The sequence below is a fragment of the Branchiostoma floridae genome, chromosome 19 (genome assembly GCF_000003815.2).
Source record: "Branchiostoma floridae strain S238N-H82 chromosome 19, Bfl_VNyyK, whole genome shotgun sequence".
Lineage (NCBI taxonomy): Eukaryota > Metazoa > Chordata > Leptocardii > Amphioxiformes > Branchiostomatidae > Branchiostoma > Branchiostoma floridae.
The window spans coordinates 16,030,923-16,044,086 of record NC_049997.1 but is presented as its reverse complement, the minus strand read 5'-3'; the positions used below and the strand labels follow the sequence as shown (position 1 = coordinate 16,044,086).

The following is a 13,164-nucleotide window of genomic DNA, read 5'->3' as shown; positions in this document are numbered from 1 at the left end:
TGAAGACAGTTTATGTCACTTGAAGACAGAAGAAAAATGTCCAGACTTTGCATGATCGATGTGCAAAATGCATCATGACCAATAAACTGAAGGATTTACCTACTGATAAGTATCTAATACCAGCTCAAAAAGCTAGTCGTCTTTTGGCCGTTATATGAGAAAGCGCCCGAGTAATTACTGGTAGGGATTTCATACTTGTGACATGTATACGTTAGTGAAATGTGTGCATATTCGTTCATAGAGTACCAGAATTTTAATGTGAAGTGCATTTGCATAATTCAATATTGTATGGTTTGCCGATACTGGATATTGCTACTTTATATTTGGCCTCCTTCGGTCAATACCACTACTATCACTTCGTCCAATACAACACTACTACAGCAGACTATATGTTATGAAGTTTCAACATCTACAGCGCCACACGGTGATTCATCAAGGAACTGCAGCAGTTGTTGAGATGAAACGCAGAGTTGGGATTATTATTATTATGTTTTCCTTTTTTTTTGTGCTCCCGAATTCTTCAAACCCCAACATTTACAACTTCCACGTTTCAGAACGAGTGCCAGTTATTCCCTTTTTTGACAACGTAATTCTTACCACCTGCCTGTCGTACGTTGAAATACGATCTACTCCTTTGTCCCATCTATACTGTCAGATGCCCATCAATATGCACCGTACTCTATGTCCATTGGTGTGATAATAGTAACGCCCATAATAGAAGACGGTTAGGTGACACGGTCGCAGTGTCCTGGGATTCCTCACACTACCCCCAGTACTCATCAAGACCGGACATCTGAACATTTTGTGGTAGGTTTTTTGCATTTTCTTGCGGTACAAAAATGGTAATTATTTCGTTAAACACATGTATTCTCTTGTCTCAATGCATCGGATCGTGCGTTCAACTTTTGTAGAAAGTTTTCCAAACGAAATTGTGAATATATGGCCGTTGCTAAGGTAGTGTTGTATTATAGACTACATTTTGGCGCCCAAACAAAAGAATGCCATCTTGGGAAATGTCCTACAAACGCAAAGTTTGTTTTCTATGGATATGTTTGTTTGTTAAGAGTATCATTGGGAAAAAATAAGATGCTATTAAGGAAAGGAATTAACCTTAAGTTCTGTCCATAAATGTATGTTTTGTAAACCTTTACTACAGTAGAGTAACGCAAGGGTGGTTGCCTATTAAGTTACCTTCGTGATGTGTTTATCACTAGTTGTTTTGATGTTGCAATTGTCTTGTCATTTTGTCTTTTTGTTAAAACACATCAAGACATAGACGCAAAGCCCCTGTCATACTTTAAGAACAGTCTCGCGACCTTGCCAAAACTGATAAGTTCGACCGAGGGTCGGTAGCGGTCGGCCTCAAGCGGGGGCCGACCGCTCCTATGGGTTGTGACGACTATCGCACAACCGTTTTAAGACTGGTTCACGTCCTAGGAGTAGTCGTCTCTGATTTAGAAAGGAGTCAGGCAGCAGTCGTCAAAAAGTCTGGAGAAAGTTGTGAATAGGTTGGGAAGTAGTCGCATCCAGATTGAAGTCACAACTACGCCCTGTCTACCTGCGTACTTGACTTCCAACCAATTCTCAACCACTTGACGACTCATTCCAGACCCCCTAGACTTCTCTACGATCTACCAACCAATACCAGACTTTTTTTTCTTTTAAATTTATATAGAAAATGCCTCCTTAAAACGTGGCCGTTCTGGGCTTAACGTTTATTCGGTTGGGGTGCAAGCCGTTTCAGTCGATTACTTCGGCGGAATTCGAACCCTCGGTCTCCCGGAGTTTAGAAAGAGAATTTCTCATCCGTAGACAGAAAAAGAGAGAGAGAGAAAAAAAGAAATCCCTAGAACGAAGTCTCCTTACTCTCATATGCCATGCTTTGGTACCTGATGTGTTAGTGCTAAATATTTTTTCTAAAAAACAAAATTAAAAAAGCATTTCTGAAAAATAAAACACACAGACACACACACAAAAAAAGTGATTGAACCTGTGTCTTTTCCTAAGCCTTTCATGATCAGTTCTGCTTAACGTAAACGTTCTTTTTTTACCTCTATTGTTCCTCAGATTTTTTCGAAATCAAAACTTTAACCCTATCTAGACTGGGCTTTTGGGGCCTTCCCTGGCCTGGGGGGGGGGGGGGTGAGAATAAAGCACTGGTTGTGTAAAAAATAGTATCTTTATTCGGTATCTTTACTTCTAAAATGTCAGCGCACCGTTTTTACCGTTAAGGAACATTTTGTGTTGTTTTACTCTAAAAGTCGGTACAGTTTATACAACGCTTTATTCAGTGACGTACCAACCTGATGAAACTGTTCACGGAAGTAAAGATACCAGTAATGAAATCGGCGGGTGTAGTAAAAAAAGTGCTCAAATAACGCTTAATGTATTGTCTAACTGTTTTGCCTTGCTCTATGGTTTTTCTAACTCGCTTCATTTATGTTATGGATCGCTGTTACACTTGTATGCTTGATATATCCCTCGCTGAATAACGTCGCTAAGGCCTCCTTTGTTCTCTTTGTTTGAGCCGCAATTGGCTTATCGTTATGTGGTTACACTCTCCTGTCAACCGCTAGGCACAGAGCACGGTACCGGTATCATAGTGTCGGGTAACTGTGTAAATGTCACACAACGCTTAAAGTTCTCTGCACACAAAGCATAACTCTTTGTCGACTTAAAGAAAGCATTAGCTTTGTGTAAGAGCTTCTAAACTTCTTATGACCAATGCAACGCCATGCACACGCATTTGTGATAATGGATTCTGTCTTGACTCCTATTTCGGACCCTACGTATACGCATCCCCGCGTATAAAAATGTACCGCATGGCGTATAAAAACCAAATGACTTACAGCTTCGTACTCTTTGTCGACTTAAAGAAAGCATTAGCTTTGTGTAAGAGCTTCTAAACTTCTTATGACCAATGCAACGCCATGCACACGCATTTGTGATAATGGATTCTGTCTTGACTCCTATTTCGGACCCTACGTATACGCATCCCCGCGTATAAAAATGTACCGCATGGCGTATAAAAACCAAATGACTTACAGCTTCGTACTCTTTGTCGACTTAAAGAAAGCATTAGCTTTGTGTAAGAGCTTCTAAACTTCTTATGACCAATGCAACGCCATGCACACGCATTTGTGATAATGGATTCTGTCTTGAATCCTATTTCGGACCCTACTCATCCCCGCGTATAAAAATGTACCGCATGGCGTATAAAAACCAAATGACTTACAGCTTCATATGACCACCACAAATTAGGAGTTTCGGGCCCTTCTTCTACCTGCAGTGTGCAATAATAATAATAATAATATAATAATAATAACTTTATTGCAAACTCATGCCCGAAGGCTAATTGCAAAAATACATGTATGAAAGTACGATGATAATGATACAATAACAAAGTTTTTGGCGTGACGTCTAACGAATAGTGGGAATAGCATGGTCTGCATCAACAATATTTGCTCTGTTGTGGTATACGGATAGTGAACTTGGGACAAATGGTACAATAGAGACAAATTGTTGTGTTGGTCAGTATTAATGAAGAAAAAAAGAAAAAAGATCCACGTTGGCACAGTGCCCAATCCTAGCACAGAGAGAGGGGGGGGGGGGGGCAGAGACAGAGAGAGAAAGACAGGGACAGAGACAGGGAGACAGACATACAGAGACAGAGAGACACACACAGAGAGAAATAGACAGAAAGAGAGAGACAGAGACACACAAAGAGAGAGAAAGAGGCATAAAGATAGAGAGAGAGAAAGAGAGAGAGAAAGAGAGGCATAAGCAGAAAGAGGGAGACAGAGAGGCACAAAGAGAACTAGAGCGAGAGACCGAGTAAGAGACAGGGAGAGAGGGAGAGGGAGAGAAACTTTTTACCAACAAAATTCTATTTTATCCCTCTGTTCGCTACAGGTGTGATCTAAAGTTGAGACCATGTCGGGACGTCTACTTCTGTTGGTCGCTTTGGCCAGCATTTTCACCGTCTCCTACGGTAAGTTGTTTTCAAGACATTTTGAATCTTAGTGTATCTAATAGTCTAGCTCTAACTGTATGCAATAATGTACAAAGTCAGTTTTGGGGCATCAAACACTGGGAGTTTTATTTCTACCCAACACAATAAAATTCTCCCCAAGCCCAAAACTACTGTTCTAAATAGAAGTGATGACAGGAAGTCATTGTTACCGGTCGGCCATAAGCAAAGTAAGCAAGTTACCGGTTACTTAAAATAAAATTGACTCATCTTTACAATCTGCTGAGTCAGGATAGATTGGGGATGTTCCCTGCTGAGATCATCCGGCGTCCATCCGAACTGGACACGCTAGTGTCCTCTTGCGGCTTTCCGAGAAGCGGTGGTCATTCTGAATTCAAAATTCAAATGGATACTATGATAAATACATCCATTTACATCACGATGTAGCCTGGAGTCCAGCCTTGTTCGCTTTTGTCCTCTCCCGAAGGTTACTACCCTCCAACGTAGCGACCTTCGGGAGCGGACAAGGCTGGACTCCAGGCTAGTCATGTTGGGTATTGTAGAAATTCTTCGTTCGTTCTGCAGACCGATACGAGAAATAAAAACATATAGGACATGATTAGAACTCTAGTGCGATTGGAACACATTTCATAACGTTGACAACATTCAAATAGTTTAAGAATCTAATACAATTTGTACAGTATAAAACTACATACACATTTGAACTAACATTTCTTTACGATCAGAAACATTAATAAGCTAGCTTTGGTATGATTCGTGAATACAAACAATGAGAACACGTCTGAACTAACAGGCTTTGAAACAGTCACACACACTCAGACACACTTATATACACAGACAGACAGACACACACACACACATACATACATACATACATACACACACACGCGCGCGCGCGCGCGCGCACTCACACACATATACACACACACGCATATGAGCCCTGCATGCCGTCTTTGCCTCAAATGAATCTGCTAGGAGATTATGTCTTTTATCATACTTACAGAAGTACAACAATATACTAGTGTTACTTTTTTCAAATGATGAATACAAGACTTCTTGCAACCTTCAAAGTCACACTCACAGACGCATAGATACACATACACACACTCTCACATGTAAACACAACCAAACTCACGTACACCGACACACAAACAAATACACAGATATGCAAATGCATCCCACCTCCAGTAAACCCCCTCACACATTCACACAGACACACACACTACAAGTCTTACACACACAAGCACACATGAACACACACAGAATCATCTCACACACAAACGCACACAAGCGTATTCTCACTAGCCTCTACCAGGCTCCGCGGATCGGTGGTCTAATTGTGGAAACAGGACAAATAGAGTCTTGCGTACTATAGACTCTATTTGTCCAAATTCTACCATTAGACCACCGATCGCGATTCGCGGAGCCTGGAAGAGGCTATATTCTCATAGACACGTGTAATATTCTACACAAGCATACATGCACACACACACATACACACACAGTGTCACACAAACACAGAGAGAGAGAGAGAGAGAGAAAGAGAGAGAGAGAGAGACAGAGAGACAGAGAGACAGAGAGACAGAGAGAGACAGAGAGAGACAGAGAGAGAGACCAAGGATAGCGTCCTTGCGCAAACGCAATACAGAATCACACACTAAAATATGCGTTTTTTTCTTCCTTTTTATTGAATGCAGGTTTGGACTGCATCCAGTGTGTCGGCACCTCTGCGAACGACAACTGCCAGTCCCAGAGCACCCCCACGAACGCCACTACCTGCGCAACTGGCTCCTATTGCGCTGTGATCAGCGTAACAACTAGTACGTTTTCGTTATCTAGTGATTCAGAAATGCATCACAGCTAGCGTCGTCTAGCGATTTAGCAGTACACTGCAGCTAATGTCCCAAGCAGAAGTGTGGCGTTTGCTTGGATGGTGTGCCCGCCATTGTTGGTATTACAGCCGTCAGTAGTGCAGGACTTCCTCCGAAAAGGAAGTGTTTCTTTTTTTGTGCAGTTATAAATCAAGATCCAAGATAATTTTAATTCAACATGTTTGTAATCTCCAAGCAGATCCTACGGTATATAAGATAGTATCAAAAGCTGGCAGAGGAGTGAAGCCGGCCTAGGGGTGTGTATGCTACTGTTAGCAAGCACACTCCTGCGAATAGTCGATCATTATGGTTTGGAGCAAAGTACTTCAAAATTTTAAAGAATGACAGATGAAGGCAGACGCTGGTTCAATATTAAATATATGGCTTTTGGCAATGGTCTCCGATACAAAAAAAGGAGAAAGCAACTGTTAATAACTCAACTTTCAGACGTTTTTTTAACTGACGCACAAACCAAGGAGCTTTTATATAATTTATACATATCTTTATGTCATACCTGTGACGCGAAAACATTCGATACGGGTGTTTAAGGACCGGGCCATAACTTCCGTATCGCATAGGTTCGAAAGGCGTATCACACAGGCTTCCTTCGAGTAAATCGAACCATTTCGGGCGGGCCGAGTGTGGCACGGTTGGCTATTCGAATAACTGATTTGGACGTTGGAACATTGCTGTTGCAACACTTTTTGTTCGAGAGCACCAAATTTGTTCAACTTCTGGCGCATTTTGCATCAAAACATGGGTTTTCTTAGGTGGGTATGACATAAATAAAATACAACACGGTGTATTCCGCATCACCCTCGGTCCCAGCCCTCGCGCGGGTCGGATCACCCTCCGGCCACCTCGGGTGATACGGATTACACCATATTGTATTCTATATGTATATAGCTCATTGCAGAAACAGACGTCATATGAAAGCCCGTCATCTCAGCCGTCCCCAAAACAACTGTCGCCAAAAATGAAACGGCGAAACTTTAGGGATAGACTATCCTTTGACCTCTTGATCTCACCACTCACCCAGCGAAACCGTTTACAGTTGGCGAATGGCGGCGGATCCCTAGGTTGCTGTGAATGGAATGGTGACGTCATTGTGGACGATACCACTGGAGATTAATCATGTTTATTCATGTTGGCTTTAACCGTTGTACGTCTTTCCTTACAGGCGACGCGTGGACGTCCTTCGTCCGCAGTTGCACTACTACGAACACCAACGAAGGTTGTTTCTCTGTACTCTTTATTCGAACCTGCTCTACGTACTGCACAACCGATGGCTGCAACAACGGTGATGCCGGCAGCGGTGCTGGGATGGTCCGCGCAAGCGCACTGTTCCTGATCGTGTCCGCGATCTTGTCCGCCATCTTGTCCGTGTACTAAAAAGATCGTTCAAGACTGCATCGGAAACTACCCTAAAGTTAACTCAAATCTAGTCGATGTATACTAAGGGAGGGCGATATAACCATATGGAATATGCAGAAGGCTAGGCAACGTATCAACGAGTTAAGCTAGTTTCTTAATTCTAATCTACCAGATAAACTAACGTTCTGAGGGACATTCTATCACACGTCCCTAAAGTATAAGCCCTTTCACAGAGATCAGAACGCATGTGCGGCAACAGGAATGCTAGGTAATATGTCGGGCAAAGTCCCAATGAAAAAACATTCCTTGTCTCGACCATTTTTTCGATTTGCATACAAATTGTCAAGACGAATTTTGTGTTCTTTTACGGGGACTTGACCTTTGACATATTACCGAAAGTTCATGTCGCCGCACATGCGTTCTAAACTCTGTGAGAGAGCTTATACTTGTAGTTATCAAACGCGTATCCTGATTGGATTATAGCAGACACACTGTGACTGCTATTTGTGAAAAGGTGACGGACACGTGTATGATAAAATTCCAAGGTTTGTGTCACCGATACCTTATAGTTAACTTTGACGATTGTGGTATAACAGTGGGTTTAGTTTCCAGAAACTGTGTGCTGATAGTGTGATGCTTTACTACTTTACAACCCTCTCTTGTGGGTTATAAAAATTGATTACCCTGCCGCTTGCATCTGGTGCAAATGAAATGTTTAATCGCTAAAAGAGAAGACGAATTATAACCAAACAAGTATTTGTTATGCATTACTAAAACTGTTTTAAATGAAATTTCCGATACAAAACAGATTATTATATTTGTGCAACATCTGCTTATTTGGAATCCAAGCAATAAACAAATCATTTTGGAGACGCCTTTTGGGCGTAGGCATTCTTCATTCATTGATTCATTCAATGATGTCAATTGCCTCAATTCAATTTTCTGAATTCTGGTTGTTTGATACTTGCTGTGCATAATGTTGTAACCCCTACATGAAGTATCATGAATAAAATCATGGCTTCTGAGTTTGTTTTTGTCTGTATTTGTGTTTACTTGAATTAAAGATAACCGGAGGAGATGTGTACATTAGTTGTTAACGTGTTTGTGAATAAACAACTTTGTTTTTCTGAAATTCACCAACCAGACAAAATCTCTAAGCGTATTGAAAACACCACTATGCACACGTCACGTCTAGTCTTTTTTTACTCCCAAATAAACCCACAAGGGGCAACGTATAACGGTACGTGTCCTACGACTGGAAAGTTTACCCATGAAGGTAATGGTTCAGTCCCGCAACTACGCACTAGTGGAAAAAAATTCCGGAAAATTCCTGCATGTACAATTCTGGGAATTCTAGCCAATCGGACACATACTATACTGTGAGGCTCGCCCATGAGGCGTCGCCAAAAAAATACCCACGAAAGTGTACAACAAATTTGTCTCTGTATAGGTAGCTACTTTAAGATTAGGATCGAGTTGAACATGTGAAATACGTATCACGTGTTGCAGGTGTATAGTCAGTGAATACACAACGTAAAAGTAACTTGTCGATAAAGCAATTTCATGTCAAGTTTGACTATCGTTACAATGAAATTCAATTCAAATTTTCTTTTACGCTGAACGTCTACCCTGAAATTTCTTAGATCAAATAAAACAACCTGTTTCATACTGAGGTTAAAACATATAATTTTAAACGGAGAATCAAGTCATTGTTATCTACGCTAAACACATTTAATAGTCGGTAACGCTCTACTACTTGGTGGTATCAAGCAACGTCATGGTAGCGACATCTAGTGATTTTGAAATGTACTGCAGCTATTGTCGTCTGGCGATTCAGGAACGTACTGCAGCTAACACCGCCAGCGCTACAGTCGCAAGCAGAAGTGTGGCGCTTGCTTGGATGTTGTGCCCGGCGTTGTCGGTGTTACAGCCGTCCGTGGCGCAGAACGTCCGACAGGTCGTTACCCCCGCCAGGCTGACGCAACCATTTCCCGCGCTGACCGCCATGCAACCCCGGGAGAACCCGGTTAGTATCCCCGCTGTGATTGGAGGAGATAGAGAACCTGCTTAAGTATTCTCGCTTCTGATTGGACGACAAAACCTGGTGAATGTCCTCGCTGTCATTGGATAGGAAAAGTGCGCACCTTACAAGAAAACAAAGGTATACACTTTTACCACGAAAAAGGTAATAATCTCAAGAGTTGCGCAGTCGAATGCACCTTACATAGCCTCGATCTAAAAATTGACTTATTTTTGAAATAATTGTTTTCTCGGCGAATTGGGATCATAAAGGCCCAGTCTTCTGGTAGTGAGAACAAAAAAATATGTATTTTTCATATATGGACATAATTTCTGACCTCTGACATGTTTTGTCCTGTATCCGACCAATGACAGGGGCTGGAATCTTGGTGTCATTTCAATCTTCTGATTGTAGCTCGTTATAATCAGACGGAAATAACCTTTCACTTTTCCAAGGAAAACAAACCTCACAAATCCTGCTTTGCATCAAGAGGAGGGGTTTAAAAATGTAGTTAATTAATTGTTTTTGCATGGCTTACCCATGTATGTATGTCTTGAACTGGACAAAATTAATTTGTGGACCCCCCCTTATATCCCTGATCAGGATTTGCACAATGATATAGATATTCAATAGCGTAGGTCTTAGACTTAGACTCTACTTGCTATCACAGACTTAATTAAGAACCAGCTGCTATAAGCCTATTTGTGAGTTTCTGTCAAGTGTTCGCATTTTTTGACGCCGACATGACCTCAAATCCAATATGGCGGCGCCCATTGACATTGATGTCACCCCCCTGAACTTGAGAATTGACAAATTTCAATCATTTCTCATGATGCGGGTAAGAGTTGTCAAACATCACCCCAAGTTTCAAAGCTTTCTGACCAAGAATGTTCTTAGGGGAGTAGATCTCATGGCAGGTGTCAGAGGACTTTCCTCAAGGCTTTGGCAGTGGTCTGAGGCATTTGATAGGCTCCACAGCATTAACCAAAAAGTGACACAAACTGAAGAAAAAGTTAAAAGCTGATCTTTCTAGCATAAGGAGAGTATTCTCCCACCATTTACACACCTAAAGTTGTATTGAAAAGCTGACAGGTTAGACTTTGAAGCATTTTATGAGAGTGCATGTTGCATGATCAATAAAAAAGGTACAGAAAGTAAGAAATCAGGCCCAAAAGCACAAAAATGGCAGAATTTCTTCATAAATCTCAGTCAGTTGAGTCAGGTAAAGCCTTTCTTTTGCCCAGATAACCAATTTTGGGGAACATTTTAGCCCCCAAAGATATATAAGCCCCAAGGACACACCTACCCCCCCCCCCCCCATTCTCCATTCTGTGCACTCTCAGTATTTGCTCCAAAGTGTAGCCTAACAGCATTTAGATACAAATTTTGGTGTCTAAAGTAATGAAGAGTAGTCTCCTTATGCCAGGATGAGCAGATTTTACCATTTCCCCCTGTCTGTGTCATATTTTGCTAAACGATATGAAGTATAACTAAAGCCACAAACTTTACCACAGCCCTCCTGACACCTGTGCTCCCTGGGGACCAATCCTGGGGGAAGGGTCTCCGTGAAGTCTTTGAAACTTGTGACGATGTTTGACAACCCTTCCCGCATTACTTGAAGTGTCTTGAAACCCGCCAATTTTGAACTTTACCCTGCCGAAAGCATGCAGGCTAAATTTCGATATTTAGGCTGCCTATTCTTAACAATTGGAATCATGGGAGAAAGAGGCTGTCAAAAATCACCTACCTGACTTTTAGAACATGAAAAACTCACATTGGCATGGTTATCCAGCCTCTAAAGTGTAATTTGATGAGAAAAAAAGGAAAATAATTACGGCGGAATTTTGTTGTACGGGACCGAAACATAGGTCGTGACCTTTTCACCCATTTTCACTGCCTGTAAAAAAACACCAAAACACCTGACTTCTAAGGCCTACTGCAACCACAAATATCAATAAAAATCTGTTTTTTCAACATAATATAGAAGCTACAACCCTTACCTATAATATGCACCTCCAGAATCCAAACATATCTCAAGAAAAAACATTTCTACAGGCACTTGTGTCAAGGGTACCCAACCATTTTGAGGAGGCTGGAAGTGGGTCATCTGCGCAACTCCGGAAATACTGAAATTTGCCCTGAAACCAATATAGATTTTGCTATCGCAAACCTGTGGTTACGTCATTGTAAACATGTAAGTCAAAGGTCAACAAGTTAACATCATTTACCAGTTTCCACTCGGGCGGTGAAGCAGAAGTTGTTCAGATTGGCGGAACAGTTGGTGGCGGTTGATGACGTGTTCATGGCCTGGCATTCTGATAGGCTGTCGGGTATGGGCGCAACACACTGATTGCAATTCAAACCTGAAGGGGGATGAAGTAAAAATTCAAATTTCAATTGTTCAGGTTTAACCGTATATAATTATCATTGCTTCATCATTGCAAATAGATATTGTCTTTCGTTTGATAAATGTTTGATAAGTAACTTTTATTACCTCCAAGAAAAATAGAGGTATAGTTTTTACTCTGTATGCCAGTAAGACGGTGCGTATGTGTGTTTTCTTGTCTTTCGGAATACCACATCGCCATACTAACTGTTCAATTGCCTCAAAGTCCTTCTACAGCAACAGTTCCTTCCCCGGACTGTCAAACTATGGAACTGTTTCCCTCCTGTCTACAACTTATCAGCCTTCCAACCAAAATTTAATGTTCACTGCTATCTCCTTGTGTAATTGTTTACAACTTCTTAGTTCGTTGCTTTAAAGTGGTCTAAGGACATTGCTTTGAACAACCCCGTTAAAAAAATCCAGAACCTCTGAATGGATTGCAATGATATACTCGTGGGTAGGTGTTGCTGACCCAGTGGTCAAGTTCGATGGTCAAGTTTGATCGAGTCTTCTTTTAACTTACTTGTTTGATTTCATATCGATTAATTTCTATATTAATCTCTCAAGCAATAACCGTGATTCTTATATACACATAAACCGGCAAAGCAAAATGGCAGTACTTACAATAAACAGACGCTGTTACGCATCCCAAAAGAAAGACTAGGATACAAAGATATCTCGCCATCTTCTCTTGACGCTGTAAAATAAATGAAAAGAAAAAACAATAAGTAGCAAAAAGAGCACAGATAGGAAGGTGGCCTTTGGTCAGGGTACATTACCGGTGGCATGTCAGAGGATCGAACCAAGGTCCTCTGTGCCCAACAGAACCCAGAATCAAAAGCATAAATATGTTTAATCCTAACATATATCCGATTACGAACAATCACTTATCCTTTGAAAGATCACCCTAATCGGTCAAATCCTAAGATAATTCTACTTTGGAAAATGTCGCAAAAAAATACAAAGACAAATTTGGTCCTTGACATAAATTCATATCAATAGATTCAAAACATACAAATATTCATATCCAAAATGTTTCTGTTTCCAAAACCACATCCTGTTGCTTGAGTAACTCCTATTTGGCATGTACATCCGAGAATACAGTCATTCATAAGTGGGTTTTGGTGCTAAGCTAGTGGGGCACCCCACCCCATTGACCGTTACTTCTTATAAGTCAAGTATACCGTTACATACTCTGGACAAGATGTACAAGGTGACATTATTACATTTTTAACATTTCGTATTAGGTAAAAAAAAATGCAACATCTAAATAATCCAATGCTGTTTGCTACTTATACATACAGCAAATTTACATACACACACAAAAATGAAAAAAAAAAAAAACACGCTGAAAAAAAACACGTTACATCGAACATAAATAAAGTCTTATATAACGTACATCCAGATAGCAAACTTTCCTCAAAATCCAAGCAAATCAAAAGATACTTTTTAAGTTCTAAAATTTACCTGTGAGAAACCGCGATGTACAAGCGACACCAGAAAAATCTGTAATGTCGCCACA

General features: G+C 41.0%; 2 protein-coding genes across 2 annotated transcripts; one reads left to right on the top strand and one right to left on the bottom strand.

The window, feature by feature from the left end:
- The first annotated feature begins 715 nt into the window (after positions 1-715).
- On the top strand, positions 716-8,368 carry LOC118406848. Its single transcript, XM_035807202.1, has 4 exons — positions 716-807; positions 3,913-3,991; positions 5,689-5,811; positions 7,043-8,368. The coding sequence occupies exons 2-4, from the start codon at positions 3,934-3,936 to the stop codon at positions 7,252-7,254; spliced, it is 393 nt and encodes a 130-aa protein (XP_035663095.1). The 5' UTR covers positions 716-807; positions 3,913-3,933; the 3' UTR covers positions 7,255-8,368.
- Positions 8,369-8,421: 53 nt separating this feature from the next.
- LOC118406847 (prostate stem cell antigen-like) lies at positions 8,422-13,158 on the bottom strand. Its single transcript, XM_035807201.1, has 4 exons — positions 13,110-13,158; positions 12,267-12,339; positions 11,485-11,619; positions 8,422-9,275 (listed from the first exon to the last, which is right to left on the bottom strand). Exons 2-4 carry the CDS (start codon positions 12,325-12,327, stop codon positions 9,070-9,072), a joined length of 402 nt encoding a protein of 133 aa, XP_035663094.1. The 5' UTR covers positions 12,328-12,339; positions 13,110-13,158; the 3' UTR covers positions 8,422-9,069.
- Between the last annotated feature and the right edge of the window lie 6 nt (positions 13,159-13,164).

What these genes read in the sequence shown, in the direction of transcription:
- LOC118406848 (XM_035807202.1), top strand. Translation starts at nt 3,934, where the DNA reads ATGTCGGGACGTCTACTTCTGTTGGTCGCTTTGGCCAGCATTTTCACC. An exon ending in CATTTTCACCGTCTCCTACG is followed by an intron (nt 3,992 to 5,688) that starts GTAAGTTGTTTT and finishes TATTGAATGCAG; the next exon opens with GTTTGGACTGCATCCAGTGT. An exon ending in TGTGATCAGCGTAACAACTA is followed by an intron (nt 5,812 to 7,042) that starts GTACGTTTTCGT and finishes CTTTCCTTACAG; the next exon opens with GCGACGCGTGGACGTCCTTC.
- LOC118406847 (XM_035807201.1), bottom strand. Translation starts at nt 12,327, where the DNA reads ATGGCGAGATATCTTTGTATCCTAGTCTTTCTTTTGGGATGCGTAACA. An exon ending in CGTAACAGCGTCTGTTTATT is followed by an intron (nt 11,620 to 12,266) that starts GTAAGTACTGCC and finishes ATCCCCCTTCAG; the next exon opens with GTTTGAATTGCAATCAGTGT. An exon ending in CACCGCCCGAGTGGAAACTG is followed by an intron (nt 9,276 to 11,484) that starts GTAAATGATGTT and finishes CTCCAATCACAG; the next exon opens with CGGGGATACTAACCGGGTTC.